The sequence below is a fragment of the Egretta garzetta genome, unplaced genomic scaffold, assembly GCF_000687185.1.
Source record: "Egretta garzetta isolate BGI_Z169 unplaced genomic scaffold, ASM68718v1 scaffold41, whole genome shotgun sequence".
In the NCBI taxonomy this organism is placed as follows: domain Eukaryota; kingdom Metazoa; phylum Chordata; class Aves; order Pelecaniformes; family Ardeidae; genus Egretta; species Egretta garzetta.
The window spans coordinates 3,138,427-3,153,475 of NW_009258755.1; the positions used below are offsets into that span (position 1 = coordinate 3,138,427).

General features: G+C 45.2%; 1 protein-coding gene across 6 annotated transcripts in view; it reads left to right on the forward strand.

The window, feature by feature from the left end:
- EPHA5 (EPH receptor A5) overlaps positions 1-15,049 on the forward strand; it is a 183,313-nt gene that overhangs the window by 92,029 nt on the left and 76,235 nt on the right. For all 6 annotated transcript variants that reach the window (XM_035888876.1, XM_035888877.1, XM_009649209.2 and 3 more), the window contains 2 exons: positions 4,653-4,808; positions 10,634-10,969. In XM_035888876.1, the coding sequence (XP_035744769.1) occupies positions 4,653-4,808; positions 10,634-10,969 (492 nt within the window). The remainder of the gene's footprint in view (positions 1-4,652; positions 4,809-10,633; positions 10,970-15,049) is intronic.

Below are 15,049 nucleotides of genomic sequence, written 5' to 3' on the forward strand. Positions count from 1 at the left end.
ATAGGTTGGACCTTTTTCATATCTCCTGAGGTTTCAAGGCTTATAGGGTTGTGTTTCCTACCTTTTCTCTCTCCGGGGACAAAACTGAAATTCCCGCTAATATTAATTGTGTGGTTTTACCGACACAGCCATATACATGCCTGTGGGTATGGAGAACCTTGGAGGTGGTCTTTGCTTCCAGCACTAGTTGCCTGGGGTCAGTGTGCATCAAAGGTGTGGGGCAGCTGGAGAGGAGCCGAGCCCTGCCAGTTGGATGCAGCCTTCAGCTGAAGCACAGGGATGGTTACAGGGATGCAGCTGCGAATCATTTGATGTTAAGGCTTGCAGAAAATAATCTGTCAAGTAGTCCCAGCTGTTTGATGTTATTGGCTTGTTCTGCCCACTTCCCCCCACACTGGATGCTCACTATCTCTATTACTGATACAGCAACAAAGTTCAGCACATCATTTGAAGAGGCCAGTTTTCACTGTAAGAGGACCAGTGATTTCTCCTCCATCCCCCCACGTTCAAAGAGCTGGTTTCTATCAGCATGGCTTTTGTGGGCTCCCATCTGCAAGGTATGAAGTTTCTAATCCCATCGCTGCCGGTTTAGGGAATTAGCTCATGCCATTGCTGTCCCAAGAGGCTCTTGCTGCTGTCCTTCATTGCAGCCATCTCTCTCTGGCCCTTCCTGAAGTGCGCAAGCAAAAGGCTGCACAGACGTTAATGCTCTGTGCCTACAACATTTTGTGGTTGCTACTAAAAATAAAAAGAGTGAAATTAATTTGCTAATAATGGATGTGCTGCTAACAGAAACACATCCCACTTGTACCTAACACCAGCAGGTTGTTTATGGCACATTTGCTATGTCTAAAAATGCTCTCTATTTTTTTTCTACCAACCAATTTAATTTAAAGACTATTTTCACACATCAATGGCTGTTAATCAGTTAAGGAGTTATCAATTTTAATATTAGGAAGAAAGAATCAGATCTCATCAACAGCTTAAAACTCTATTTCATTTCTTTTCAGCTGGCTTGCAGCAGATTATGGGGAGTCTTAGGCTCATCTTATTTCTCCTCCTTTTCCCGCCCCCTTGAAAAGAGAGATATAGTACCATTACGTGCGTGACCATACTGTGCTAGTTCTATGTATCCTTTCAAGAGCTGTTGAATTAGAAAGACTGAGATAAAAATATAAGAAGACTAAAAAAAGATTTAATTAGAAATTCAACCCCAGACACCTATGTAATTTTAAATAAAGTCATGTATACTTCATGAAGAGATTGTAAGGTTGACTGTCAGAAGAGGAATGGTAAGATAAGACCAAAACCCAAGGTACGTGCAAGGTAAGGTGCAGGCTGTTTGTGGCCCTGTTCTGCTCTAAATCCAATTTCCAAAATATCTGAGACATTGACACTAGTGGCAGAAAAATGGCATGGTACCAGCCCCTTCTTTTGGCTGTTGAGCTCAGCCAAGACTCTGCCCATCCGGCTACTGTGATACCTGCTCTGCAGTATGGAGCCATAAGATGTTCCTGGGTCAGCTTTCATCTAACAGCATCCATTCCATCACAACATCCCTGTTTATTAGAGAATTGCTGCTTGAATCACCTCACTGGCTGTCCTCTCCTTTGTGTCGTGTACAAAGCAAACACAGGAAAGGGTACAGAGAAAAGTGTTATAATAGATATTAGTTATGCTGGAAACACTCACGCAGCTACAGCTGCTTCTGCTCCTGAGTGCAAGTGTTGTGGTTGCCATCAGGAGTGGTCCCCAAGCCACTGGTCCTGAGAGGCTGGAAGGCTGTGCCAGGGGAACCCTGAAAAATTCCCCTCTGTCCTCCCCAAGGCCTCTGCTGCAAGGGCGTGGACTCAGCACAGCACCACTTGCTGTGGTAATTCTTGCATTTGTTTTTATTTTCTATTCTCCCATTTCTTACACATCCCATCTCCTGCCCCTGAAGTCTTCCTTTCGAACCGACACAAGAATGTTTCACGTAGATACAACAGCACGCTGCTCTGCTGGCTGTTTGTTATGAGGACTCATGTTGAAATCTTTAGTGTAATTTAATGCTCTTGAATGTTGCTCCTTATACCTTTCGGATAGAGAAGGGACTTGCCTGACCCATGGGAGCCTGCAGATTATACAAAAATTGGTCCAGTTCAGTTTCATTTCACATCCCTCATTAAAACATGGGTTATTGGTGTTGTACATCTGTTGGCTCCGTACTTATTCATGAAAACGTAACATTCCCTTTGAGCTGAGCTACGTATCATACCGTCATTAACAAGCTGCACCTCGTTGAAAATCTGTCAAGGAAAACTGACTTATTTTGCATTTGCTGCTTTGCACAAAATAGAAGCACAGTAAACTCTTGTGCCATAATGATTTTCTGTCTGTCTTGATGGGACATAATGAGATAAATTCAAGTCCTTTTTTGAAGGCTAATTACATCAAGTGCACACTGGATGTGGGCTGCCCTTGTTATATGTTGCGCATTTTTGTGCTTTCATTTCCCCACCTCTGTTGTCTGTGTGTGCAAGTGAGTTTGATTTGGCTTTAAAATACAAATTGTAGGCTAGAGAGGAGCCGTTTGGTGGTCTCCTCTCCCCAAAGACTCTCCAGAGATTGTATAACAAGTCCTTGCTGTAGGTAGGGCAGCTTGAAGGTGGCTGTGAAGTAAATAAGAGAACTTAACTCTGTACTAGAAACTGAGGAATGCGCCATAAAGCATGAGGGCAGCTTGTGGTAAGTCCGCTAACAGCCATCAAGAATAAATCCAGCCCTAGGTCTGTTCACCGGTCCTGGTGTATGGACACAAAGCAGATGAACTGCATCCTGCAGAGCTCGTAGCCTGGGTATGGAGCACTAGTTGGAAGATGAGCAATTTTGGAAACTGGGTTTTTAAAACCTGTAAATTCCTCCAGTCCTACTAATTGTTCTCTAGCTGTCTTGTGGAAAGAAAAGGGAGCTGAGGGAAGGTGTGGGAGGGTGCCCGGTTTGGGGATGTCAGCAGGGATGCTGGAGATGAGCAAGGGTAGGATGGAGAGGCTGCAGATGCGTGGTGGAGACCTGGCAGCCCATGATGGGCCTGGGAACTGCTTCAGGGTTGTGTGTCTCAAGGTCTGGGCAAGGCTGGAGGTGGAGCCTGGGGGAGGTCTATTGGATGCTCTTGGGTTACACCCCTTTTGATGCATGAGTGATCTTTATCAGCAAAGACTTGCTGGTAGGCTCTAGGAGCTAGGAGTTGATATGCAAGTGTCACCTTTGGTGAAGAAGCTAGTGACGCAAAAGGGAAGATGTCGAAAGAGTTTCTCTGGTACTGCAGGAAGCAGAGCCAACTGTAGAGGCAGTTGTCGTAGTTGGTCCATCAGAGGAAAAGCAATCACCTATCTACAGTGAAGATGAATTCTGTCATCACTGGCTGAATTTTAGCACATGACCTTTGTGCAGTGATTGTCTGGGACATTCCTGGTGGGATAATACTCATGCTTTTGCTGTGAGCTCATTTTCCTTCCAAGCTAATTACAGCTGGGGAAGTTTGAATGCAGATGGAAAGGCTCTGGGATTTCCAGGTAACTCCTGTTAAGTCTGATAGCAGACCTGTGCACCTATGATATCGGGCAGAATTATTTTAGAGCATCTCTGGAGGAAAAAAAAGTAGCAGTGCATTGGAGCTGCTTTAACATGTCTTCATGTCTCTGCATTTTGAGAAAAACAGAAAATCAAGTTTTCCTCCTTTTGCTAACAGTGATTTGTAATACTACATGTAACGGTATGTTTACAGGGCCAGCTGTTTTCTTTCCTAAAGCCAGGATGGATGTGTGCAAACCTGTGGCTGTCACCGCTCCTGGCTGAGTGGGCACGTGCAGGTGAAGTGCAGAGTGCTTTGCTTAGGTGACAGAGCACTTGTTTCAGGAGGCTGGAAACACTATAGTACTGGATTCACTTCAAATTATTAATAAAAAAAAAAAAAAAAAAAAAAGAAAAAATAATCCCAACACACAGCTTTATATTATATTTGTGAGAACAAAAATATCTCTCATATCAGTCTTTGTGCCTTGTCATGCATATATAGTGGAGCTGGAAGGAATAGCTTGTATGGTGAGCGTGTCTGGTTCAGGCCATACCCAGAGCAGTCTGTCTTATGTGGAGCACTTTAAAGTTCATCACAGGTTTGCAGGGGAAAAGACCCTAGGGAAGTAGCCTTATCACAGTGTCTTAAAGCTGTCGATCTTGAGATCCCCTCCACCATCATCTTGCTATTTGTTTGCCAAGACATTGATTTCTGGGTGTAGAACAACTTAAACGAAAACCATGAGGTGTATTTTACCTGTCTAAGACTGAATGAAAAAAACCCCAAACACAATAATGTTTTCTAAAGCAGAGCCCAAAAGATGTTACCTCTAATGCATTCAGCAAGGAAAATAAATACCCAGCAAAGGCAGATGCTAGGGGAAAAAAATAATCAACAGCTTCTCATTCTCTTTTCATGCGGATACTTAAGTATGCACTGTCTGTTAGTGGCATAGAATGTTTTAAAATATGGAAACCAAATAGCTTGTGAGTATTTGTTTTCTAGCTGAAGATATGGGGTTTTTTTTTTTAAAAGGAAATGTGAAGAGACTAATTTTATGATGGGAGAGCTTAGCCTGTGGTTCTTCTTTTCACAGTATGCAGACCTGGGTTCTTCAAAGCTTCACCCCACAGTCCATCCTGCAGCAAATGTCCCCCTCACAGCTACACGCTTGATGAAGCATCCACATCTTGCCTGTGTGAAGAACACTATTTTAGGAAGGAATCAGACCCACCTACAATGGCCTGTACAAGTAAGCATGTGCTTATAGGGTTGTTTTTAATCCTTTTGAGCTGTTCCTGTACTGTGACTGGACATTGTGATCCTAACTAATGTGCTTTTACAGGCTCTGGGCTGGAGTCTGGACTAGTCTTGACACACACGTAATGTCACTGGCTTTGTCCACGGTACCCTCAGTTACACGAGAACAGGCTTTTCGAAGCCTTTTGCTTCAAAATCTGGCATTAAACCCAGGAAGCGTTTCTGTAACAAATGGATGCTCTGTCTCTGACCGTCGGCTCATGGTCGGACTCAGCCAGCAATGTGGCGTTCAGACATCTGCATTGGCGCGTGAGTGGGTACCGGTGTGGGGCACGCACGTGGAGGAAACAAGGGACAGCGCTTGTCAGCGGAAGGCCACGGATAGCGCCTACGTGGTCCTGCTTAGTATCATCTCTTAGCTTATTTTCAGTAAACAAGCAGGGAGAGAGCCCTACCTTTCCAAGCTGACTGGAGATGGTTGTTCTTCAGGGTAACCTCAAAACTCTGCGATGGAAGTTGCTTCTCCAAACCTGCAGCAAAAATGTAGAGCTTATCCCGTTGGTGTAGGAGGAGGGAGTATAGCAAGCAAATTGGGTATTGGGAGTCCACGATGGAGTCAGTGGAATCAGAATCACTAATTTTGCCCTTTTCCTGCCATCTGTGAGCTATTCTATCAAGTTGTACCTTGAAAGTTTCTTGTCCAGCTTATGTTTCAGATACTTAGGGCCACAATTTGCCTGCCCCCAGCTAGTCCCAGCAAGTGTAGCACAAGCCACAGGTTTTTGCTGAGCTGGGTCTGTCATGCTCAGAATGTGATTTTGCCAGTGCAAAAGTGGTTAAAAAGGACCGAAGAGGAGCTGAACTACTGGGGCAGGAGCAAGTAGAGCTTCCAAGGAACTTAAGCAATGGAGGAAAAAGTAGGTTTATGAGTCCATGCAGTCAGAGCCACTGGGCAACGGTGCAGAGGTGACTTCCATACTGTTTCCTTGCCTCTTGCGGGCATGATAGTGGCTTTTTGTGCCTTCATCCCAGTGAATACAGACATCCTTCCTAGCTTCCTAAGTTTGCACTTCAAAAAAAGAAAAGAAAAAATCTGTTCCTGTTGGAGAGACACTCTTGCAAAGGAAATTGCCTTCGGCAGGTCTCTGCTTGCCCGCAGGAGGTACTTGGAGCAGAATTGGGGCCCTTGAACTCTGCATTTGCTTCTCATCCGCCAAAGGAGCGTGAAGCACGTGGGTGTGGAAAGGTGTTCTGCAGGGAAGGAGAAGGCAGCCTTAGGCAGCGTGGCAGTAGCTGATGGTGTAGGATCAAAGTGGTCGGGGAGGGGCAAGCCATGCAAGCACTTGTCAGTTTATTAAATAGATATGCCGCCGCTGTCTTTTGGAGCGGTAGCTAGGGTGGGTTACAGCATGAAAGACTTTGATACCAGGTCTTCTTGATGTCCATTTTGCCCCTTGGCCTGACTTAAAAAACATAGATAAATGAGAGACAATGAGGTCCAGTGTGGTATGGGGAAACAGGAAGGGAGAGGAGTATTCTGAGCTCTGGAAACACACATAAAATTGGCTTTTCTGTGCAGGCAGATCCCAAGCCAGGGACTGATACAGAGTTATGCCAGACTGCCAGTGCCCACAGTGCCTCCTGCCCGCCGTCGGTGGTGGTGCTCTCTGTCCCTTCTCAGGATGGAGGGTTGCTCATCCAGCCTGCCTTGCTGCTGAATTAGCACAGGGAAGGAGCTGCTGTCCCCGAGGAGGAGGTTTACGAGTGCCTGTGACCTGAGTGTGGGGCAGGATTTTCCCCAAGGCAAACTTAGTGACCAGCAAATGTTAAAAAGAAATGAAATTTGAGTGCCTGTCTCCCCCAGGTTTCTGGTCCAATTTGAATCCTGTAGGTCAAGGTCGGAATTTCTGATTCTGCAAATACCATGGGATTTTTTTTTTAATGTTTGTTTGGGTTTTTTATGCTTATTTGGGTTTTGTTTGTGGTTGTTTTGGGGTTTTTTTTTTAAAGTTTGTTTGGGGGTTTTAATATTTTGGTGGTTTTGTTTTGTTTTGTTTTTTTTCTGTTTTGAAAGCTTACTATAAGGTAGTTTAAAGCACAGGGATGGTGCCTGAAGCTGTATTAGGCTATGGCTTGGCAGGGTACCCAGCACTTCTGGGGCAGATGAGAGGTCTAACGCTGACCAAGGCACTGCTCAGCTTCTGTTGCCCATTGCAACCCACCTGTGCAGCAGTTGAGGATGTTGCAGCATCTGCTGGCATTCACACTTACCACCCCAAAAGCAGAGATCATCTGAGGCTTCTCCATGTGCTTTGGTCACTCTTGCTTGCCCTATGCATCTTTTCTTGGGATTTTGTCCTAATCCAGCTATATTGGTGCTGAAGCGGATCAGGAGGGCCCATGTGCTACCCCAGCTCTGCTGCAGGGATAGTAAATTTTGGCAGGGACGTTAAAGAGTAGGTAGCGACATTAACATTTTAAACCAGTCTGATTAGATCTGGAAGGGAACATCTCATCATGAACTGAAATGCAAGCAAGACAGACCTGAGTCATGACTGGTAGGAAAATATTGCAAGTTTTTTGTATGTTATTATTTATTACAGCAGAAGTTAATAATATTCATAGGATTCCCTCAACTTGAAATCTAGTTAATTTTAGAGAATACATCAATGACTGTTTTCAGCTGTATACCTGCAAAGTCCCCTTGCCAGTTGGTATAGCTATACAACCACATTTTCCTAATTTAAAGTGAATGCTTTTCAGTCCCAAGCTGCATGAGTCTCTCCATCACCACCAGCATCACTAAAGAAAGCTAACTGCTACACCACTGTCAACTGCTCACATAAGTATGGGGTGGGGGAGAAGGGGATAAAATGCATTTTTATTTAATTTTTCCAGTTCCTTAAGCATGTTTTATAAGTAATGATTGGTAATTTTTAAATTAATAGTGCTGTGATGCAGTCTGAAATAATTATTGCCCTCAGACAAAAAAAAAAGTTTGGTCCTGATGGGCGTTTGAGAATTCTCTTAATATTATTATGTATCTTCTAGGACGTAATTGCGCTGTATTTCTTCTTAACTAAGTAATCCTAGCTTCAGTTCCTTGTACAACATCTCTGTAAAATGAAAACATAAAGTTACACCCTTTTTTTTTCCTCCCCTCCCATCTCTGACAAGTAACCCTCTTGCTGTTCAGAGCATATTGGGGAAATATTTTAATAGTATGACACATGGGACAATCTGAAGATTTTGTAGTATTTAGTGTAATATTCTACCTGCAAAAAGTTTACAGTTAACTTTATTTTGATTGTGTACATATATATATTTGTATCTCAAGGGTAATTTCTCTCTCAGGTTATATTTTTAAAATATGTGCATCAGCAAACAACAGCTTTGCTGTCCATCAAGAAAAATACCAATATCTTCCTCTTCAGAAAGTATTTGCCTCTGGTCAGTAAATCACAGTGCAGAAGGAGTGAATCTTACCTGCTTAGGGTATAAAGTAGCAAACTAAAAAATATATACATATTAAAAAAAAAAAAAGAGTAATCCAATATCTTTGTCCTTGACAAAAGGAGGTTGGAATTTAAAACAAACCTTCTTAGCAGACCTAGGAGCCCCCTCTTCCAAAGGTAAAACACTGTTTTGTTTTCCCAGCTGTGATTTATCAAAGTTTTACCCAAGTGCGATTCTAGGATTCTTCAAGTAAATCTTGTTAGATATCTATAGACTACTAGAGACCTTTCTCTGAGCCCCTGTGAGAATGCTAATTTTATAGGTTATGAAGTCCCAAAAGGTCAAAGCATTTCCACTGAAGTTGATGTTTTTAAGCATTCAAGAAGAGCAGCTGACTCTTCCATACAAAGCAAGTAAAAACCTCTGGTGACTTTACAAAAGTAATAATTTATCCCCCATTAAAGACACGTTGTCCAGTAAATGTTTCTTGTGCCTGAGTTCTTTATTTTTTCCTAGAGTACTGGTAGCAGTAAAAGGGCATTCATCCAGTGGAAGAAAAAATAGGGTAACTTAACCAATAAAAAGCATATTAAAAAAAAAACTGAGTGCAAGATATGTAACTCCGCACAGCTCCAGAGATGAATTTCATAGTTTCCCTTATATCAGTACAAGTATGACAGTGCAGAAAATAGTCCTGACTTGGGCTGTACCTTGGTGTCATTAGGTAAATAGCGCTGGGTCCCCCTGGCACAGATTGCGAGCGGCTTGATCCCCACTCATAGTGATCACAGAACAAAACAAAGCTGGTCTGCCATTTCCTAAACTTAGCTTTTGTCTTCAACTGCTTTCCACACACACAGCCCCCGAAGTAAAAAAAAATATCAGGATTATTTATTTCCTCTGGCAGTGAGTTCCTCATTTAATCAGAACAGCTTGAGTCAAAATCATGACAGTGTTTTATCATTGTTACCAATTTTATAGACTTAAAAAGGGGAATAGGAAAGGGAAATAGAGGAAAATGCTTCTGGTTTATAAGGTAATTTCATTTTTGCAACACTGCCTGTTTTAAATAACAGATCTAGTTTAATTATCACAACAATGTGAGAAGATGACAGACTAAGACAGGCTGTTAAATTCGTATGGATTTCTAGCTGGTGAAGCTACTTGTCAGGCTCTTTTCAAGGAACTGCTCATGGGTTTTGACAGCTTCATTCACACCAAAGGGGAGCGTGTTGCCTTCCCTCCTCGACCTCCCTTGGAAAAATCCCAGTCCTTTGGTGGTGCCGTGACTAAAATCCATCCCAGCTTGCTTCAATAAATTTCCCCTTTCTTCCTTGTTCATTAGCATTCCCTGAGTATGTAAGGTGTGGATCTCTTGCATGAGATTCCTGCTTGTCCTTTCACGTTGTCTTCAGGGGGTATCTGTCTTGCCCTTCATCTCCAACACAGGCCTGTTAAAAACGAAAGCTTGCAGCACCTTCTGCAAGTAAGCAGTCTTGAAGGTGTCTCCAGGTGGCCTTTGCTTGCCCAGCCGTGGCCTTTCCCAGCAGGAGAAAGGAAAACAGCTCACTTTTTGCAGGAGCTCTGGTACCTCTGTAGCAGCTGTTCCTCCTTGGATAGCCTTGCCAACGCCACGCTGGCGTCCTGAGCGGGGAGGTTTGGCAAAATCAGCAAGCGCAGTGTGGCTAACCAACCGTGCTAGCGCTTGGCAGGGACCAAGAAGGCTGCCATCGAGTAGCTGGATATGGCTGTGTTTCCAGTGGCCTGTGTAGATCACCATCTGCTTTGGGCTACATTGAGTGTCTCACTTAAGTGTGATTTGGATGCCCAAGCTTAAGTGTCACTGTTGCCCAGTAGCTGATGGGGAGAGGTGGGTACATGCAGAGGAAAGTTTCGGCATCTGAGTTGAGTACCTAAGTAGTGTGAATACCCCAGTGCATATCTTTTTAGGACCTGGGACTAGTAGTATAGGGGCAATGGGGTGGGGAGGGGGAATCTTGCCCCTGGTGAAGCTGACAGTGACTTGAGCAGAGCAAAAATTTGCAGCTCCCTTTGCAGGAAGAGCAAGGAGAGCACCAGAGGCAATGCCCCGGAGTGGAGTGCTCCTCCTGTTGGATTTGAGCCAGCCCCATGTCTTCTCCTGTGCAAGTGGTTGCATCCCAACGTATACCCTTTGATGTGAGGTGGGAGTGCTCAAAACAAATCCCCCTTTTCCCAGTTCTTCGGGTGCTGCTGCAAATGGACCCCATGTACTTTTTGGCACATGAGCAATGGGGCGTCTCTTTTCAGCCTAGAGAGTAGTAGAGCAGGATGACTGATAATACTGTTTTTACCATGTGTTTTTCTCACTTTACAAACCAGGACCCCCCTCTGCTCCTCGGAGTGCCATCTCAAATGTTAACGAGACTAGTGTCTTTCTGGAATGGATTCCCCCCGCTGATACTGGTGGAAGGAAAGATGTGTCTTATTATATTGCATGCAAGAAGTGCAACTCACACTCAGGTCTGTGTGAGGCGTGTGGCGGTCATGTCAGGTACCTCCCCCAGCAAACCGGCCTGAAAAACACCTCTGTCATGATGGTGGATCTGCTTGCTCATACAAACTATACCTTTGAAATTGAGGCAGTGAATGGAGTGTCCGACCAGAACCCTGGAGCCCGGCAGTTTGTGTCTGTAAATGTAACCACAAACCAGGCAGGTAAGTGGATCTTCAACCTGGGGAAATGTCTGGGGTGGGAGCCTGAACCAGACAGACCCAGTGCAGACCTCCCTTTGAAATGGGTGGGAGTCCCCAGCATGGAGGGCTGGACTGTGGCCTCTTCAAATACGGTGGGGGGATGGGTGGTTGTGTCTCATAGATTATAATTACTGCAGTCTTCAACATGTTTCCTTCCAGCAGGACACGCTTTTAGGATTAGTGGCTTTTTCCTTTTACACTAAGCTACTCGGAGATCCCTCCGCTTCTTTGCATTTTGGTGTATCTACCCACTAAACCAGAAAGAAAACAGTTCTCTCTCCTGTTGGGAAAGGGAAATTTCTAAGAGTTCATTTTGATCCCATATGCCAATGGTTAAAATGTCCTAACTTTGCAAACAGTTGCCCTAAGGAAATTGCTTTGAGGGACTTTAGGAAATTTAATCCCTCTTCTGCACTGTGATGCTGAAGTGACTGGACTCAGGCTGGTGAGATACGGTACATTGTCACTGCTTCTCCAGCAAGGTAGGGCTGAGATGTCATTGCATATTGTGTCCTGCTTGGTTTTGCACTGTACAGGCAGAGATCATGTAAACTGGTTTGTTCCTTTGTCCAGGGCTCAGATCTGTCTGCCCTTCCTTTGCCCACCAGTTAAAAAGAGCTGTCGCCTTGGGCGCAGGCAGGGAGTTGCCATTGTCCCCTGTCATTTGGAGGTGTGATGGGAGGCAAAAACATAATTACATCTCCTTCCATGCACGCTAACACACCAGGCACAACAGCTTCTGTAAGCCCAGGAGACCTTTCTACCCTTCCTCTCTTGTCCCTCATGCTCTGTGGTTTTGCCTACCTGCCACTTAATTCAGGGCTCCCCAGTGGCACTTGTCCACTGTGGACTCCTTCCAGGAATGTGACCTGGTGGCATTTGGGATGGTGAGGACTGTCCTGCAAGATCGCTGGAGCCACCCCTTGTCTTCTTCTTACAGACAAGGCTTAGCCAGGAAATCTGGTGCGGTACACAGCGTAACAGCTAGATGGAGGTTGGCAGATCCTCCCTGTGGAGCAGAAAAATGCTAGCTGGAGCAGGGCCGCGTTTCACTCCTGCTACCCAGGTGTACGTGCGCGGGCTTGGCAGCCAGCAGCAGGAGAGTGCGATTGCATCGCACTTCATCAGATGCCTGTCCTGGTAATTTGACTGGATTGTTGAAGTGTTGGACAAATCGTTCGGATATATATCTCAAGGAGAGGAAATAAAGGCATGCCGGGGTTGCTGCTGATGGATGTGGCAGGACATCTTCTGGAGGAACATCAGCGGATGGCAGTATGACACCTGTCGAAGGCACCTGCTTAATGCAGATCAGTGGGTGTCACGGTCCTAGTGCTGTTTGCTGTTTTCCCGTGGTGAAGGCTGCTGCCAGTAACTCTGTTGTTGGAAAAAGTATATTATCCTGTTAGTGGGTTTGCATTAGTATTTCATTGCTGGCATTGGATTTTCCCTGATGTGCGGAGTTAAATCCACATAAACCTCAGTAAACGTAGCTGCATGAGAGATGATACATCGCTGATCAGTGCAGACTCTGAGGAAACGGTCCTGGTTTGTGAGTTATGTCCCAGACTCCCCATAGTTGCAGGAAGATTTATCCACGTAGCTGCCTTACTGTGCATCAGGCCAAGAATAACCTCCTTGCACAGTTATACTTCTTCCAGCCTTATATCGAAAGGTCCGTTATAGGAAATGGTAGACCTGTGGCGATCATGGCTCGTGCTAAGGACAAGTGGGTAAGTGTAGCTACTGGTTCTACTGGTTCAGTCTCACTGTTTACCCTGGTGGAGCCAGTCAAGGGAGATACTAATGGATCAAGCCAAGAGTGTTTAATTCACTGTGTTGGAATTGCATTTGTGTGCTCTTGTGTTTGATTCAACGGGAGGCTGAATCAGACCTCTGTCCGAAGCAAGGAGTGGTGACTGTATTTTGTTGTCTCTCTGACTGGTCCCACCACTTGTTCAGGAGGAGAACCAGGCCTGTCTTCTGGCGCTGTAGCATCAGACGAGCTTCCCAGTAATGTGCTCTTTCGGCACTCCCATCAGTTTGTCCATGCCAGAAATAAAGCAGCCGTGGAGGGGGACTTTGCAAATCAGACTAGCTGCCAAGCATGGAAAGTGGATATCTGTTTTCTAAGGTGCTTCTGAAAAATGTCCTTTGAGGCAAGTAATGGAGGTGTGCAGGTGAAGTGGTCCATGCCTGGCCATGCCCAAAGATGCTGAGTATCTCTGAAAAGTCCTCTCAGATAAGAGCAGGCAGGGCACATGGGGCTTCAGGGAGTCTCAGCCCACGCATCTTCCCCTGAAATTACCACCAAGAGATGCAGTTCTGGGGCCTCATCCTTTCCCTTGCACAGGTTTTCTGATGGTATGATTATATTTTCATGAAGGCTGGTGTAATGAAGTTGAGTCACTAAAGGTAGTGACAGAAGGCCAACTGCAGCCGTAGGAGAAATCCTGCTACAAGAACTGCTGGCTGTGGAAAATGAAAAAATTGCATGCTGTGGGATGAGTCTGGCTGCTGGAGTCCCGCTGGCAGGTATTCACTAACCCAGCACTGCAGAGAAATGCCAGGGTCTGTTTGGTTGGTTTGGCTTTTGTCCGTCCCCAAAAGACCATGCTAATTTCAGGACTGCAAAGAATGCGCAGGCAGCGGGGTGCTGGGCGCACCACCTCTTCTGTGCATGGGAGCTTTTGGCAGCAGAAACTACCTCTGGTTTGAGCTCTCAAAGGGATTGCTTCCTGAAAAAATTGTGGTTTTCTCCAAAATAATTTGTCCCCCTTCCTCTCTCCCCAATTTAAAATAATGAGAAAAAGAATTGGCACTAGCAATCAGTCTGGCATTTTCAGACTGATGTAATTTTCTTCTGAACTTTTGAAATCAGATTTGGAAATACAGCAAGGAAACAGTAACGTTTTGTGCACAAGAGGAGGCAGATCAGCTAATCTCAGCTGGTGACCCCAGCATGCTTCTGCTCCCTCAGTGCCTGGGGACCTGATGGTGCTTGGGATGAGACCGATCCATGCAGGACTCAGTGGCCTCAGGCTCTGGATACAGGATTAGTTCCCCTGTCACCCTCTTGCAATCCCCAAACCTCTGTTGTTTCTGTGGGATTTGCAGATGTTTTCTGCTGAAAAACATGTATCTAGAAAGGGTAGGCAATGCCACAAGCCAGGGGAGATGGAAAGTGTGCTGGCCTCCATCGTGACTACCCTAGAGCTGCTGCAGGCAGAGGACCTCGTTCCTTTCGTAGGCACATGGGTTGGCCAAAACATGGTTCTCCCCTATGGGATCGCTGCAAAATAATGCCCAAGGGATTTCCCGGCACAAATGGCAGGGAGCCATCTGTAATGCACTCTCACAGCGCATTAAAAAGTGTGCCTTGTGCATATGGGCTGGAGCCCAGTGAATAATTCATAAGTGGCAATGATAGGATGGGGTTAGCCATCCTTGTCTCGTTCATGGTTTTGCTCAAGTTTTCATATTTTTGAAACTGCCACCTAATGCCCCCTTTTTAGACGGTTTTCAGAGAGCAGTCTGCGTGTGCCACTAATATTGAAGTTTGCTTTTCAAGTGACAACTGTGCGGTGTTTTGTTTTTTTTTTTCTCAGCAATTTCACCAAACTGGATGATTAAGTAACGCCATCACTCTGGACAGAGATGTGCATCTCCCTTGAGGTCTTTTGTCTTATCTGCCCTGTAAACAGAAAGCACCTACCATGACGTCTTGGTCAGAGACGTGTGTCGTGTAATGGGTCCCTAGGGAGCAAGCAGTTGTGATTCATGGTTGCCTGCATGCCTGTTGTATCATCATAGGAGCACACCAGGAAGATGTAATGTTTAAAACCTTTCAAGGCTTAAAACCTGCCAAGAGTATTCACTTTAAGACAGCCTAAACAGCTGAGCAATTTTCTTTGCTTTTTGTTTCCAGCATCTCCCATTCTGGGCATGGCTTCAGGCACAGAGCTGGCCTGGAGGTGGGGGGTGTGAGAGTGGGGCAGTTCTCCTGCTGGCACCCCAAATGCCATGGACTCCTTTACACTT